This window comes from Arachis hypogaea, chromosome 19 (assembly GCF_003086295.3).
Source record: "Arachis hypogaea cultivar Tifrunner chromosome 19, arahy.Tifrunner.gnm2.J5K5, whole genome shotgun sequence".
In the NCBI taxonomy this organism is placed as follows: Eukaryota; Viridiplantae; Streptophyta; class Magnoliopsida; order Fabales; family Fabaceae; genus Arachis; species Arachis hypogaea.
The window spans coordinates 74403656-74420909 of NC_092054.1; the positions used below are offsets into that span (position 1 = coordinate 74403656).

At 38.4% G+C, this 17254-nt stretch overlaps 1 protein-coding gene across 2 annotated transcripts; it reads right to left on the reverse strand.

The window, feature by feature from the left end:
* Positions 1-10676: 10676 nt before the first annotated feature.
* Positions 10677-15380, reverse strand: LOC112780134 (O-fucosyltransferase 35-like). Of its 2 annotated transcripts, none has more exons than XM_072228047.1 (9): positions 14961-15380; positions 14586-14777; positions 14323-14416; positions 14094-14204; positions 13500-13593; positions 12437-12541; positions 11955-12095; positions 11657-11869; positions 10677-11056 (listed from the first exon to the last, which is right to left on the reverse strand). In XM_072228047.1, exons 3-6 carry the CDS (start codon positions 14386-14388, stop codon positions 12510-12512), a joined length of 303 nt encoding a protein of 100 aa, XP_072084148.1. In that variant the 5' UTR covers positions 14389-14416; positions 14586-14777; positions 14961-15380; the 3' UTR covers positions 10677-11056; positions 11657-11869; positions 11955-12095; positions 12437-12509. The 2 variants fall into 2 exon arrangements, with proteins under 2 accessions (XP_072084148.1, XP_072084149.1); XM_072228048.1 differs by having other exon boundaries at positions 13500-13600; positions 14961-15374.
* Positions 15381-17254: the final 1874 nt, after the last annotated feature.

Sequence of the window (17254 nt, forward strand, 5' to 3'; positions counted from 1 at the left end):
TTTATAATCCACATCATCTCCCTTTCTCCATCATGAACAAAAGTGGAAATGAACAGTCCAGAAGGACTCTTGGGTCATATGCTAACCCCATTACTGCTGCATACGGGAGTAGTATCTGTATACCTCCTATCAAGGCAAGCGGTTTTGAGCTAAATCCTCAGCTCATTGTCATGGTGCAGCAAAATTGCTAGTATTCTGGTCTTCCACAGGAAGAACCTATTGACTTTCTGACACATTTCTTGCAAATTGTTGACACAGTACGTGACAAAGAGGTAGATCAGGATGTATACAGGCTGTTACTGTTTTCGTTTGCTGTAAAAGATCAAGCTAAAAGGTGGTTAAATAACCAACCCACAGCAAGCATAAGAACATGGAAACAGTTATTAGACAAATTCCTGAATCAATATTTCCCTCCAAAAAGGATGACACAGCTAAGGATGGACATCCAATGCTTTAAACAAGAGGATGATGAATCACTTTATAATGCCTAGGAGAGGTGACGTTGGGATTTTTACCAGTAAAGAGATTCATCGAAACAGTTGCGTTGTAGATATAGTCTCTAAACCGACAAAAATCCCTTCGTACAAACGTGTTGGGTGTCACAAGTAACAAACCCCTTTAAAAATTGTTAACCGAGTATTCAAACCTCGGGTCGTCTTCTCAAGGAACTGCGAGGAAGTATGTTCTTATTATTGGCTATAAAGGTTGTAATCGGGGTTTAGAAGATGAGAAGCAAGTAATTTAAATGACAAGTAAAGTAAATGGCAATTACAATAAATAAATACTGTAAAGCCGACTTTTGGCAAGGTAAGGGAAGTTGGAGGTCCAACGTAGTTATCTCTCCCAACTATAATGAAAGTTGAATCTAAACTCCACTTGGTCAACCTTTACTAGGGCAAAGTAAACTCAAGGGATTAATTAAATTGACCTTTGAATCCTATTTATTTCCTAAGAAAAGATTGGGATTACTTAAGTTCAGCTCAATTAGCAAGATAACGATCATCAGTTATGTTGAGTTTAATAACTGTTGAGTTACTGAATTCTTAACCAGGACCAAAAGGGGAAAAAGTAAAATTGCTGGAATAATAAAATGTCCTTAGATGGGAAGCAATGATAACTTAAATCAAAGAGAACAATCATAAACTGAAAATACCTCAATTATCATTAATTCAAATAACAGTCTGCAACATGGAAGAATTCATAGATTCATTGATTAATTCAAGTGCTGGAATAAATAAAAATAAAAGGAAGCTAAAACAAAGAAACATAAAACCTGGATTGAGAGTCACTCTTAAAACAAGAAGAAATCCTAAATCCTAAGAGAGAGAGAGAGAAGATCTCCCTCTCAACTAAATCTAAATCATTGAAAAATAAAATATATGAGCTCTGCTTTGAATGGGTGCATTCCCACACTTTATAACCTCTGGTCTATGCTGTCTGTACTTGGATTTGGGCCAAAAAGGGCTTCAGAAATCGCTGGGGACGTATTCTGTAAATTCTGATACGTGGCCTCTGTCACGCGTCCGCGTGGGTCACGCGGTCGCGTCATTCGGAGCTTTTCCTTGCCATGCGGTCGCGTTAGTCACGCGTCCGCGTCGTATGCGTTCTGCTTATGTCGCGCGGTCGTGTCAGTAATGCGGCCGCGTCGCTGCATCTTCGCTTCTGGCACGCGATCGCGTCATCCATGCGATCGCATGAATACCAGTTTCCTTCAAAGCTCCGTTTTGCCTTCTCCTTCCATTTTGTATGTTTCCTTTTCCATCCTTTAAGTCATTCTGCCTTAGAAAATCTGAAACTACTCAACACACTAATCACGGCGTCGAATGGAAATAAAGGTAGTTAAAATAATTAATTTTAAAGCTTAGGAAACATGTTTTTCACATACATCACGTAATAAGGAAGGGAAAGTAAAATCATGCAATTAATGTGATTAAGTAGGTGAAGGATTGTATAAATCACTCAAATTAAGCACAAAAGAACTCATGAAATATGGGTTTATCAACCTCCTCCCACTTAAACACTAGCATGTCCTCATGCTAAATCCAAGGTAAATAATTAAGGTTAAAGTGATGGAATGTCATGCAATGCAACCTAATTTAAATGCAACTACCTAAATGAATGATGCATCATGCAACTCTAAATTATTCACTCATATATAAAGCTTACATGTAGCCAAGTTAATTCACATTCTCATGGAGTCATGTATATATATATAGCCAACCCTTAAATAATAAAGCATTTTAGCAAATGCGATGGGAAAGAAAACATTGTACAAACTTGCAAAACAATTAGTAAATTTAAGCATTGATATATGTTGATGAGTTATTGAACCATCACTGAATTTTGTGTTTACTCTCTAGTCACTCAGTGTTTATTGGGTTTATTCACTCTATTTTTCTTTTTATTCTTAATTTCTATAGCTTTGTTCTTCATCTAACCAATCAACAATTATAGAATATAGTCATACCAAAAAGTCATGAGGTCTTTAATTGAGGTTGTAATGGGGTCAAGGTAAAGGTAAGGATTTATGTATAGGGTCAAGTGAGCTAATAAGTGAATCCTTAATTAGACTAAGATCTCACCTAACATACATATTTAGTAAAACAAAATCTCTTTACCTATTTTCCCATATTATCCCACTTATTGTTACATGCTCATGTTTCACTTTTTATTTTATTTTTTTTTATTCCATGTGCATTGCTTTTATTTTGCATTGGGGAATTTCTTTTGTATCCCCTTTTATTAAATGCTGAAAATTTTTTTTTCAAGGCACATGGCAATTAAATCACTTTGATTTTCTCATGAGCATGCTCTCCAAATTTATTTTATTTCTTTTAACTTCTCTACCCTTTTGTTTCTATTACCCATGTTCCCAAAAGGTTTCTCACATTTTACTCTATTTATAATTTCCTATCTTAAGCTAACCAAGGATTCACTTGGGGTTTTCTTTTGTTTTTCTGCTTAAGGCTAGTAATTTGGCTAAATAGAATAAAGGGGTTTTAAAAGGTTTAAGGGGGCTAACAAAGGTGATGTAAAAGGTAGGCTAATTTGGGGTAAGTGAGCTAAAATCAAATGATGGCCTCAATCATTCTTTTGGTATGTATCTATTCTATATTCTATAATTGGACATATAGATTAAAGCAAAGTAAAGAACATCAGAATAAAAAGAAGCGAAACACACAGGAATAAAATTATGGTTTGAATGCAACCATACAATTAAGCTCAAGACTCACAGGCTGTGTGTTCTCTAACTCAAGCATCATATATCATTTATATATGTTATGCAGGTTTAGTTAAAAATTCCCATTATTCTCATAAAAAAATTATTTAGGGTAGCTTTTAAAGTTTTAATATTCCTCCTTGATGAAATGTTGTCAGCTTAACTACATCATGTAATGCTATATACAAGGTTTATGGATTTAAATCTGATATGTTCAATTTCCTAGCTTACTTCCTTTTTATATTTTTCAATTTAAGCTATACTATCTTATGCTAAAAAGGGTAAACTATACTAATTAATCCACTAATAAATCAGAATTGCAAACTAAACTAAATAACTAAAAATATGAACTAAAGATGCAACATGCAAAAATAGAGTAAAAATACATAAAAGCAATGTATAAGTACTCAGAAAATAATAGTAAAAAGAAAAATACAGAAAAATATTCAAAATAAAAGAAAAAGTATGTAGTGGTTCACCAAAATAAACGCCAGAGATGGCGACCTCCCCACACTTAAAATGAAGCATCGTCCCTGATGCTCAATCAAGCCGGGTGTAAAGGGGTGTCATCACTGGTACGGATGGTAGCTGGAGTCTCAGTGGTGGTGGGCTGGGAGTCTAGCTGCTGTAGAGGCAGGGCTGTGGAAGAGGGGAATGGGGATAGGGTTTTAGGGATAGTGATAGAGGAATGGAGGGGGATTGCGGGTGGGTGGCGGAGGGGGGTGCGGCTGGAAGGCCGGCGGTGGTGGGTGGTGGTTCGGAGGGCAGTGGCGGAGAGGGGAGAAGAGAAGAAGAAAGAAGAAGAAAGAGGGGGAGGGGGGTTGTGCGGCGGCGGTGTCTGGACAGCGGCGGCATCTGGGTGGTGGCGCGGTGGCGGCTAGGTGTTGCTGGGTGGTGGCTGGAGGAAGAAGAAGCAGAGAGGGAGAAGAGGGTTGGGGGTGGGAGGCTGCGCGACTGATAGGGTTCGCGTGGCTAGGGGTGTTATATTTTCGAATCCACGCGGCCGCATATAGCACGTGGTCGCGTGGTTGGGGTGAAAATGGGAGTGACGCGATCGCGTGGGGCTCGCGATCGCATGAGAGGGGGGATAGGGTGACGCGATCGCGTGGGTCGCGCGATCGCGTCGCTGGAATTCATGCGAAATGCACGACTCCAGCGCCATTTTAGCACAACTTGATGGGTATTTTTTGTGGAAACAAATTCCAACACCCAAACTCACCGGCAAGTGTACCGGGTTGCATCAAGTAATAATAACTCACATGAGTGAGGTCGATCCCACAGGGATTGAAGGATTGAGCAATTTTAGTTTAGTGGTTGATTTAGTCAAGCGAATCAAGTTTGGTTGAGTGATTTGTGCTTTGCAGAAACTAAATTGCTTGAAATATAAAGGGAAAGGGGTAAAGTGCAGTAAATTAAAGAGCAGGAAAGTAAAGAAGTAGATTCTTAAAGTGCAAGTAATATAAATTGCAGAAACTTAGATTGCAAGAAATGTAAATGGCTGAAGCTTAAAGTGCAAGAAATGTAAATTGCTTGAATCATAAAAGGAATTGGGAATTGGGATTGTAGAATTTAAACAAGAACAAGTAAATTGCATTAAACATAAAAGAGAAAATTTACTTGCAGTGAAGTAGATCTTGAACAGAAGAGTAAAATGCTTTGAAGAATTTAAAAACAGGAAAGCAGTGCTTAATTTGTAGCAATGTAAAAGAGGTTGAAGATCTCAGGAGTGGAAGAGACTAGATAACAAGTCTAGATCTCAAATCCTTCCTTGATCTAACAAGAACAGTTGCAAAGGAAATAAAGAAAAGTGAATTGCAGAAATTGTAGAAGAAGAAGCAGTAAATGGAAATTGGAATTCAATTATGCAGAAAATTAAAACAAGATCTCAAGGTGAGATTGAAACAGAAGTTCTTCAATTCTCCACCCAAGATCCAAAGCAAGAAAATAAAAGAGTGCTCAAACAAGAACCAAGAAGAAGAGAGATCAATTCTTCCTCCAAGTTCTCTGAAATCTAAACTCAAAAACAAAAGCTCAAAATGAAAATGAAAGTTCAAAGAAAAATTCAAAATAAAATTCCGCTCTCTAATTCCATCAAACTAACTCCTATTTATACACTTTCTATTCTTGGATATTGGAATTTGGATGGGCTTTTGATTTGGTGAAGATTTGAATTAAATTAGACTTTTGGTTGAATTTTCAGCCCATGGGTAATATGCTTCCAGGGGAGTGCTCAGCTCACAAAGTGAGCTGAGCTTTGACACTTAGTGTGGGGAAGCATTGGTACCATGCTGCTGTCTTGGGGTGCATCAGGGGAGAGCTCAGCTCACTTTGTGAGCTGAGCATTGGTGCCTTGGTGCCAAATGTTGTGCGCTGTGTGCTGCCCAGGGACCGTGTCATGCGCGCTCCTTGTGCTCCTGGCCGTTTCAAATTTGTTGTGTGATGCCCATGGACCTTGTCAATTTGTTGCGTGCCCCATGCATCAAGAAGTAGCGCTCAGCTCTCCAAGTGAGCTGAGCCTTGGGACATCCAAGGGAGGGTCCTTGGTTCGAAACCCATGGGAAGCATGCGCTACCCTTTTTCTTGGTTGCCTTGCTTCCTTGCTTCCTCAAGGTGTGGGGTTCGATCCTTGGGGAGTGTATTTGGCCAATTTTGGCTTATTTTTCCATGTGAGTAGCGCCTCCCCTCTTCCCTTTGGTCATGGGTTCAAGTCTTGGAGCATGCATTTGCAAAACATTTTCCCTGAATTTTTCCTCTAGCGCTCTCGATAATGGTCACTTTGTGAGCTGAGCTTGGTTCCTCATTTCCTTATTTCTTGGCCTTGTGTTGTGCTCAGCTCACAAAGTGAGCTGAGCTTTGTGCCTTGGTCTCCTGGGAGTGAGTGTAGCGCTCACTTAGTGAGCTTTGGAGGGAGCTTCATGGTTTTGTTGCACCACACTTCCTCTTTTCTTGGGCACACTTTTTCTTCTTTGAGCCACACTTCTTAGGCCACGCTTTCTTCTTTTCTTCTTTTCTTCACCTACAATTAATCAAAATAACCAATCAAAGTATCACCAAATTCACAAGGTCTATTAATCATAAAAAATCAATTAAATTTAGCTTAAACCTCATGATTTAGCATCAATTTCATGGTGGTTGTTTGATTCAAAGAAGTCATGCATTTTCATTCCAAATTGCTTTCTTAGGATGCAAGAAAGTGTATAAAACTAAATAAAAATAAAGAAAAAGGCTAGTAAAACTAGGCTACGATGACTTGTCATCACAACACCAAACTTAAAACTTGCTTGTCCCCAAGCAAGCATAAAACATAAGAGAAGATAGCATGAAACAGAATAGTATACATGTCCTTATTAAGCATATAGTTGAACTAAGTTTATGGGGTTTTATGCAGATCAAAAGTAGCTCATTTATTACTTGCTGCTAAAATAAACAATGCTTCCTTAAAGGGTTCACCAAGGTTGCTGCTATAACTCTTCACTTTTTGCTCATTTCCCTTGTTAGTTTCTTTTTTCTTCTTTCTTTTGCATCACAGCGCTTATTTCTTATTAGAGGCTTGGTGTCAAATGCTGCAGTGGCCTTTGGCTAAATTTCACTCAACATTTCTTCACCATAGACACATGGCTCAACTTTTTTCCTCCTAGGATCATTGATGCCCAGTATCTCTTTGGATTACTAAATGTTTTGTAGCTAGGTTGCTCTTTATTGTGGACTTTCAGTTGGCAATCCCAAATCAGTTGATCTAAGTTGCCAAGTTTTAAAATACTCCTTAGAACTTACTTGTCCAAGCAGATCCCAGTACACAAACACCACAGGCATATGTCCTAGGGTCCAAGCTATTGGTGTCTAGCCTTATTGTTTGTTTCTTTGCCACTTTCTTTGGCTTTTTCTTCTTTCTCTTTTCTTTGTTTTGATTTATTTTCAAGGGACTTTCAATAATTGAGAGATCACAGTAGCAAACTAGCTTAGGCTTTAAGTAACAAGTCATTTGCAGCATTTATTTTATGAGCTAATAACTAAATCAAACACATACCTCCACTAACTTTCATTCTAAATTTTGCAACATTGGACAATTACTTTTCTAATTAATATATCTCTCTTTTATTCAAGCAAGAAAGGGGACACAAGACAAAGTACTCAAGTTAATGAGAGATGACAATTATTATGCAGATACTTTTTCAAGCATGTATTTCTACTTGCAACTAAATGATCATTCCAGCCAGTCATAAAGGGATCTCTGAATTAATTCATTACATAACAACAGGGATCAAGTATAGATACAACCTGTTGGTCTGCAGCTTTTCGTTCTTCCTTTTGTTTGCTCCTTCCAAGTCATAATGCAAGTGTCCTTTAATTCGTTGGCTATTTTCCTGCATAATTCTCAAAAGTGGCTTGCTTCTCAAGCCCTTAAGGTATATGGTTAATATGCAAAGCTCATTTGTGGGCTTTTGAACTTACTTTGGTGTGTGAACACCAAACTTAGTTCCTTGCCAATGTCTCTCATGCAACAATTCAATTATTTGTGAAATCCTTTTTCCATGCTAAAGGTAATAAAACTAAAAACTATGAAACAGTAAATAGTTAACTAGTTTATCTAAATGCTTGAAGCTAACATTATGCAGAAAGTGAGAAGGCGTTTTATGATGGGATTTTGGTGGAACACCAAACTTAGAATCCTTCATTCTCCCTTATATTATTTTGGTGTGCAACACCAAACTTAGCTTCTTGCAATATGGATAAGGCTAATTAACCTTTTTATTAAAATAGCTATGAAAAGAATACTACCTCAGGTTGGGTTGCCTCCCAACAAGCGCTCTTTTATTGTCACTAGCTTGACATCCTTTATGCTTGCTTAGTTCAGATACTGAACTTCTTCTTCCTTGTCCCATTGCCCTCCTAGGTAAGGCTTTGTTCTGTGTCCATTTGCTGTGAAATGATTCTGTGTAGCTTCATCTAGCAACTCAAGACTTCCATAAGGAAATACCTTTGTCACTAAATATGGACCAGTCCATTTAGATTTAAGTTTGCCAGGGAAGATGTTAAGCCTTGAGTTATACAAGAGCACTTGCTGTCCTGGCTTGAACTCCTTCTTGGTGATCTTCTTATCATGCCATCTTTTAGCTCTTTCCTTGTATATCTTGGCACTCTCATAGGCTTCTAGCCTGAATTCATCCAACTCATTTAGTTGTAACAACCTTTTCTCTCCTGCAGCTTGGGAATCAAGGTTGAGGAGTTTAGTGGCCCAAAAAGCTCTGTGTTCAAGCTCCACAGGGAGGTGGCATGATTTGCCATACAATAGCTGAAAGGGTGACTTGCCAATAGAAGTTTTGAAAGCTGTCCTGTATGCCCATAATGCATCTTCTAGCTTCCTAGCCCAATCTTTTCTTGTACTTCCCACTGTTTTCTCTAAGATCTTCTTTAACTCCCTATTTGCTAATTCAGCTTGGCCATTAGTCTGAGGGTGGTATAGTGTGGCTACTTTATGGATTACTCCATATTTGTGGAGGAGTTTCTCCATCTGTTTGTTGCAAAAGTGACCACCACCATCACTAACAAGACCCTTGGGCACTCCATATCTTGTGAAAATGTGCTTCTTAAGGAATTGGAGGACAATCTGTGCATCACAGGTGATTGTGGCTATGGCTTTCACCCACTTTGAGACATACTCTACTGCCACCAATATATATCTAAAAGAGTAGGAGGGGGGAAAGGGTCCCATGAAATCAATACCCCATAGGTCAAACAGCTCCACTTCCAAGATAAAATTTTGAGGCATCTCATTCCTTCTTGTCAATCCTCCAGCTCTTTGACATTCATTGCATTGGTGAACGAACTCTCTGGCATCCTTGAAGATAGTTGGCCAATAAAAGCCACTCTGTAGTACCTTTGCAGCTGTTCTCTCTGGTCCAAAGTGTCCACCATATGCTAAGCCATGGCAATGCCATAGTATGTCCTTCATTTCATTTTCAGGGATGCACCTCCTAATCATTCCATCAGAGCATCTCTTGAATAGGAAAGGTTCATCCCACAAGAACTTCCTTGCTTCATTGAGTAATTTCTTCATTTGTTGCTTGGAGAATTCTTGAGGTATCTTCCTTCCTACTTTGTAGTTTGCTATGTCAGCAAACCAAGGTGTTTGTTGAACTTGGAAGAGGTGTTCATCAGGGAAGTTCTCATTTACTTGCTGTGGTTTATCTTGCTTAGCTTCTTGTGGCACTCTTGATAGATGATCTGCTACTTGATTTTCACTTCCCTTTCTATCCCTCACTTCAATATCAAATTCTTGTAGCAGCAACACCCACCTAATAAGCCTTGGCTTCAAATCTTGTTTAGACATTAAATACTTGAGAGCAGAATGGTCAGTGTATACTATAACTTTTGAACCGATCAAGTATTGTCTAAACTTATCAAATACATATACAATTGCTAAAAGTTCTTTTTCAGTGGTGGTATAATTTTTCTGTGTTTCATTCAACACCTTGCTAGCATAATATATGACATGATGTAATTTGTCCTTCTTTTGCCCCAGTACAGCGCCAATAGCAATGTTGCTTGCATCACACATAAGTTCAAAAGGTAAATTCCAATCAGGGGGTGTGATGATTGGTGCTGTAATGAGCTTTCTCTTGAGAGTTTCAAAGGCATGTTTACAGTTGTCATCAAAAATAAAAGGGATATCATTTATTAGTAAATTGCTCAATGGTTTTGCTATTTTTGAAAAGTCTTTGATGAACCTTCTGTAGAAGCCAGCATGCCCAAGAAAACTCCTTACTGCTTTCACATTAACAGGTATAGGGAGTTTTTCAATAACTTCTATTTTAGCTTTATCAACTTCTATACCTCTACATGATACTTTATGCCCAAGAACTATTCCTTCCGGAACCATGAAATGGCACTTTTCCCAATTCAACACCAAATTAGTTTTTTGGCATCTTTTCAAAACAAGAGTTAGGTTATGCAAGCAAGTGTCACTACAAGAAAATAAGCTTTCTGCCACGCTTTTAAAGCGTGCCAAAAAGTGCTAAAAAGCGTGCCGATAGCTTTTCGCCACACTTTTTGAGCTATCGGTACGCTTTTGAAAGGGTCACGTCCGCCAGCGTGCCGATTACTCTATCGCCACGCTTTTGTGAATCTATCGGCACGCTTTTTTTTGGCCACGCTTTCAACTCTTGCCACGCTTAAAAGCGTGGCCATAGGTGTTAATCTATCGGTACGCTATAAAAACGTACCGAAAAGTTGACATAACGCCACACTTTTCGAGCGTGCCAAGAAAGTTAGTTTTGGCTACGCTTTGAAAGCGTGCCGATAAAGCACATACAGCCACGCTTTTAAAAGCGTAGCTTTCCCACTAAAGCCTTTTGCCACGCTTTCAAAGCGTGGCCTATTCCTTTGTCAAATTAAAAAAAAAAGAGAAAATTAGAATGCATAATAATAATTAAAAAAATTACAGTTCTATAATAATAATTAAAAAGAGAAAATTAGAAGGCATAAGAATTGATTTTTTATTAATTTACATGAATTATTTACATGCTATAATAATAATTTAAATTAAAACTGAAATGTTCCCAAATATATGAAGGATGGAAAACCAAAAAGTGATATACATCAGAACTATGATTAACAAAAAGTTGATGTAGGAAGAACTCCTGCTACCATTTGCTTTAAAACTCTTCGTCTTCACTGGCCGCAGCTTCTTTCTTATCATATTTTTCATTAGCCCTCTTCATGCTCTCCTTCTCCTTCTCCCTTTTCTCCTCCTGCTTCAGCAGCATTATAACTTTCCATAGCTTTCTCATATTCTGCTTTAAGCTTAGCAACTTTATCGGAATAAGGCTTCTTCTCCTGAACCACACATCAAGACACTTGAATCAACATCACATTGACAAACACATCATAAGAGAAAGATAAGCTTTATAGACTTGCACATTATATATTGTACTTTTATTATTTACTATTTCAATTTTCATTTCCACATGCAGAAAATAGAATTTTAAAAATTACCATTAGTTACATTCAAAACACTAGCAGCACTTGTGTTAAGTACTGGTTGCAGAAGAGGTCCAATCACCATTGCTGGGTTAAATCAGCAACACATAAAGCGACATGATAACAATTGTAGGGACATGGCACATATCTTCGACTCCTTACAAAGTCAACCCATAAACACTTCACTCCCAAAATAATCTAAAGTGAAACGTCTAGAATTAACACCTAGTATTTCTCCAACAAACAAATTAATCCATAGAATTAAGAGCTATATAGTTATATATACTACAAACAAGCCAATCATAACTTTTTCTCAATCAAATAAGAATTACTAAGATTAAATTTAATCACAAAATAGTAGTGTGAGTCATATATTGAAACAATTACAATTCGGTATTAATAGTGTCTAATGAACAATTCAATTACTAGGTGGAGTAATCATTATTAAGATGGTACCTTTCGCTACCTAACTTTTCATAATATACCATCAGAAATCAATGCTGCCAGACCCCAAATCTCATCTGGTTCAAGCCACCGTTAGCGTTTATGAGGATATAGCCGTTGGTCTTTGAGATAGGAGGGTACTTGAGTCATACTCTTATGATTTCTTGGCAGTTCTATGCATTGAGTGAAATTGTCACTGTTGGGTTTAGACCAGATGCCTGACTCCTGAATGAAAATGCAAACTTTATAAATGAAAAAGAATAGACATCTCTAAACACAACATATACTACAGAGGGGATTTAAGACTTACTTCGGCTATGGCAATATCGCTACCAATTACTCCTGTGTCTACCATCTTTAGAGTTCGTTCAGCATCACCTTCTCCATCCCTATAACCATAATCAATGGAGCTTCGGTCCATTATTAATCTAGAAACGGAGCCAGATAGTTCCTGATAAAAGGGTAAAATAATTTGCTTAGTAATATAACTTATCCAAACACCACACCATCCTCAGATGGATAAAAATTGAAGTGATTTAAGGAGACTCAAATCAGATCATGAACTATCAACTATATAGTTCTTAATAAAAGCAGGGATAAACAAGCAAATCTAGCTAAGCCTAACTCTCATGAAACAAAAACAGCAGCAGAATAGGTTCTTAATAAAAGCAGGGATAAACAGGGAAACCATCAGGAATATTGGAGAAGCTTTAGCTATATGCTGAATGATCAATATAAGGTGTACAAAGAGGGAGGTTATGTGCCCCTAGCAGGTGAGGATAAAAATCTTACCATTAGTGACATGATGAGTTCCCATGGGGATGCATCTTGTTCAAAGGTGGTTCAGCAGCATCCTTCAAACACCTCATTTTTCATAAGTTAGATTAGGCTTGCTACCTAGGTGGAGTAACAAATTGAATGAGATTAAAATAATGAAAGACTAGAGAAAATTCTGAAACAGAGTACTGCCAAACAGAATAGAGCATTAATGAGACCGAAACTTTCAAAACATGATATATTTTATATATGGAATCTTAAGAATAACCAAGAAAGATTAGACAACCAAAAGAAGACATGCAAGATCCAGGAAGTCAAGCCATAAGAATTGCAAGGAAGAACAGAAAGCTCAACCTCTTTAGTTACAAATAAGATTGACTAAACAGAAAAAACTAGAAACTAAAAACCACAGTGCATTAAAAGAATAAATTTTTTTTGTCAACCAGGAAATCTCGTATTATTGAGAGCAAGGTATTAGATGGAGAACTTCTCTCATTAATGCCACAGTAAACAAGAATATGTGAAGCAACAATTGTAGAAAATTAGAGCTGCAAAGCAGAAAAGAAAAAAGAAAAAAAGGGACATGCAATCCCATAATGTTAGCATTAGCAATTTAAAAGCTTTTAAAGAGAGAGCAGAGAATATATTCAAAAGACGAAGTATGCAAAGGAAAGCAACTGAATACATTAAACCAAAAAAAGAAGGGAAACAGAAGTGAGGATCAAGAAACAAACAAACAATATCATCAAACTTAGGCAACAAATGTCAGAACAGAACAGAACTGAACAGAACTGAATTGTCATAATTATCAGACAAAGTCTTCCCTAAAGCAAAGAAATCCAGTGTTCAAATCACTAACATTTTAGTTAAAGCTTGCTTTAAGTCACAATCCATTTCCACTGCAACTAACCAAATTTCAGTTTTTATGAGACATTTTAAAGCAACAAAATAGTCAAAAAAAATAGCTTAACAGAAATTACATTGGCTACAGCATACTTAAGCAGCAGTGATAGGCACTGCTCGAGCAAAGCACAAGCACAAGCTACGCTAAGAACCTTAGGCATTCAAGAGAGCTCACCTTCCTTATTACATTCAGGGTCTTCGGGAATCATCAATTCATTATTAGGGTCATCTGGTAAGTCTTGGAGCCTATCCTCAAACCAGCTTTGTATCTGAAATCTTCCCGAAAATAAAGGATTAATAAAGAAAGAAACGATATCAGAAACAAAAATTCATCATCTAACAAAATGTGTGAACCTCAGTCCATCTAACTGCAGGTTTCCCGGCATGGCCAGCAGAGCGGCTGCACTTACTTAAATAACAGAAGCAATTTATATTGTTGCAAAAAAATATACAATTGAATTGGTTTAGATCGATTTGTGATCTCTACTTTTTCTTTATTGAGAATTAGATTGAGATTCTACTTCTATGTCATTCTCTCTTTCACTTTATATCTTTTTGGTGATTAATCTACTCTAACCAAGAGCACTCAATCATTATGAATGGGATCGAAGAATAACATGCCAAGGGATTAGAGGAGTTTTATGCCTACAACTACTCAAAGGATAATCTAAGTTTACACTACTTGAAACTTGCATCACCAAGCATGAAGGTTCTGAAAGCAGACTGAGAAACCAAAATGACGAGTTCAGTATATACAAGAGATACGTACTGATGTAGAAATTGTCTTCTTGCCATTGGTGAAAAGAATAAGGCATTTATAGTCAATTGCTTCACCAGCTGCGGCCATTTTATTCCTCACAGCTTTATACTTACAAGGATGCTAAAGGCACACCAAGAACATGAAAAGGAGGCATAATGAACTAAATTCAGTTTGCAGAAATATAAAACCAAAAACATTTGATCAACCAAGAAGCCAACACTAACACACATATACACACATCGTTTAAGTGTAACCCAAACAGAGCCCGTCTCGGTGCTGCGCTCGAATATGATGGTGAGTTCATTGAGAAACGGATCTAGCTGTAGAAGAACCTAGTAAAAAAAATCAAAATAGCAGGGGTTAGACTTCAAACAAACAGATGTTAATTCTTGAAAAATATTGCATATTCATCAAGATAACTTGCCGATTTTTCCAGCATATTCCGCATTCATTTTTTTTAAATAATAACGATAACAAAAAATGAAGGGAGAAAATCTTTACCTTCACAACACCTCCAGTTTTTCTTCCAGCCAAGACATCCGTTAGCATGGTTTTTCCAGCCCCGCTTACTCCAACCAATGTTGTCAACACTCCAGGCCTAAAAGCTCCAGTAACATTAACAAGCAGCTGCAGCCTTTCTTCTTGTATCCCTTGTTGTTTCAATTCCTGAAGAAATAATTGATATCTTTTAGCCTGCCAGAACAGAACCAAATGTCAAGTTTAGAAAAAAAAAACCCTAAACCAAATATTAGATTAGAACAAAAAATATAAATTTAGAAAAATCAGAAAAAAAATGAAGAACCAAGAAAATCAAAACAAAAAATCAAATTCAAAAACAAATAATCAGATCAAGAAAAATTTTGACAGATAATTTACCACGGTGCTGCGAATGCTGAACGTGGCTGACGGAGGTGCGACGAGTGACGGAGATGGAGACGGCGGCGCGACGACTTCAGAGAGGGAGACGGCAACGCGGCGGGTGCTGAACCATGGAGGGAGGAGTGACGATTGAGGTTTTGCGAGAGAGAGTGAGCATCGACGGAGGGTTTGCGATAGTGAGCGCCAAGGGAGGCCTTACCAGAGTGAGTCACCGCCGAAGGAGGGATACGTGTTTACAGGAGAGACGGAAGGAGCGCCGACGGAGGGAACACCGGCAGAGGTGGCACCTACGAAGGGGTTGCTAGAGAGGGTTGGAACGAGGTTGACCAACGAGTGTTATTGGGGGAGACAGTGAGGGCACCGGCGATGAGCTCTATGTTAGGTGAAGAGCGCCGCCGCCGTTAGGTGAAGAGCGCCGTCGCCGTTAGGGTTTTCGCTTTTAAGGCATTGTTTCAAAGAAGAGGAGGGTGTGTTTCGAAGAAAGGAAGAAGTGTTGTTAGGGGGTTTGTTGTGTAAACTGTTTGTTTCGAATTAAGAGAGGGTGGAATTTATTTATTTATTTTTTTTTTTTGAACTCTGTGGCCACGCTTATAAAGCGTGCCGAAAGGTTTAGAGGAAACGGCCACGCTTTAAAAATGTAACGATAACGAAACTATTTTGTCACGCTTCAAAAGCGTGCCAATTTCCCTCTATGGCCACGCTTTTTAAGCGTGGCGATAAAAAAGCGTGGCCAAATTTAAAATAAGTGGCCACCCTCATAAAAGCGTGCCGATTTCTCTCTATGGCCACGCTTTTTAAGCGTGGCAAAAAAAAGCGTGGCCAAATCACAAATTAGTGGCTACCCTCGCAAAAGCGTGCCCATAGATCACTTTTGGGCACGCTTTAAAAGCGTGGCAAGAAAAAAGGGTGCCGACAGGCCTTTTTTCTTGTAGTGTGTTAAATGAATAGCCAAAAACAGAAAAATCATCCATGAAGACTTCTAAGAATTTTTCTACCATATCAGCAAAGATGGAAAGAATACACCTTTGAAAAGTGGCTGGGGCGTTGCACAGCCCAAAGGGCATCCTCCTATAGGCAAAAACTCCAAATGGGCATGTGAAAGAGGTCTTATCTTGATCCTTGGGGTCCACTACTATTTCATTGTATCCAGAGTACCCATCCAGGAAGCAGTAGTAAGCATGGCCTGCTAGTCTTTCCAACATTTGATCAATGAAGGGCAGAGGAAAATGATCTTTTCTTGTTGCATCATTCAATCTCCTGTAGTCTATGCACATTCTCCACCCAGTCACTGTCCTAGTGGGGATCAACTCATTCTTCTCATTGGTGATGACTGTCATTCCTCCCTTCTTTGGCACAACTTGAACCGGACTCACCCAAGAGCTATCTGAGATTGGGAAAATTATCCCAGCATTCCATAGCTTCATCACTTCTTTTTGAACCACCTCTTTCATGGTTGGGTTCAGTCTTCTTTGCGGTTGAACCACAGGTTTTGATTCTTCCTCCAATAAAATTTTATGCATACAAATAGCAGGGCTGATGCCTTTGATGTCCTCAATTGTCCACCCCAAGGCTGTTTTGTGAGCTTTCAATACTTCAATCAATCTTGCTTCCTCATCCATGTTCAGGGAGGAATTTATGATCACTGGTAATGCCTCTGCTTCCCCAAGAAACACGTATTTGAGGTGAGGAGGGAGAGGCTTCAACACCTGTTTTGGTTTATCCTCTTTCTTGTCTTCAATAGAAATTTCTACCACTTCCTCTCCTTGTTCTTCCTGATGCTCCAAATAGTTGTCTTCAAACATTTCCTCTACCAGCCCTTCTATCATATCCACATTCATGTAATTCTCTTGCTCAGAGGGGTGTTGCATTGATTTGAAGACATTGATTACCATTTGTTCATTATGCACCCTGAAGGTCATTTCTCCCTTCTCCACATCAATAGTGGTTCTTGCTGTGGCTAAAAATGGTCTCCCCAAGATGATTGAGTTGTTTCCTTCCCCTTCTGTGTCTAAGATTATGAAGTCTGCAGGGAAGATAAACTTTCCAACCTTCACTAGTAAATTTTCCACAATTCCATTGGGTGTCTTGATTGATCTGTCGGCCATTACTAGTGACATCCTGGTGGGTTTGATTTCTTCTATAGCAAGCTTTCTCATCAATGATAGAGGCATCAAGTTGATGCTGGCACCTAGATCACATAAAGCGTTTTCCAATGTTATCTTGCCTATGGTGCATGAGACTACAAAACTCCCTGGGTCTTTGAGCTTTGGTGGGATACCCATCTGGATCAC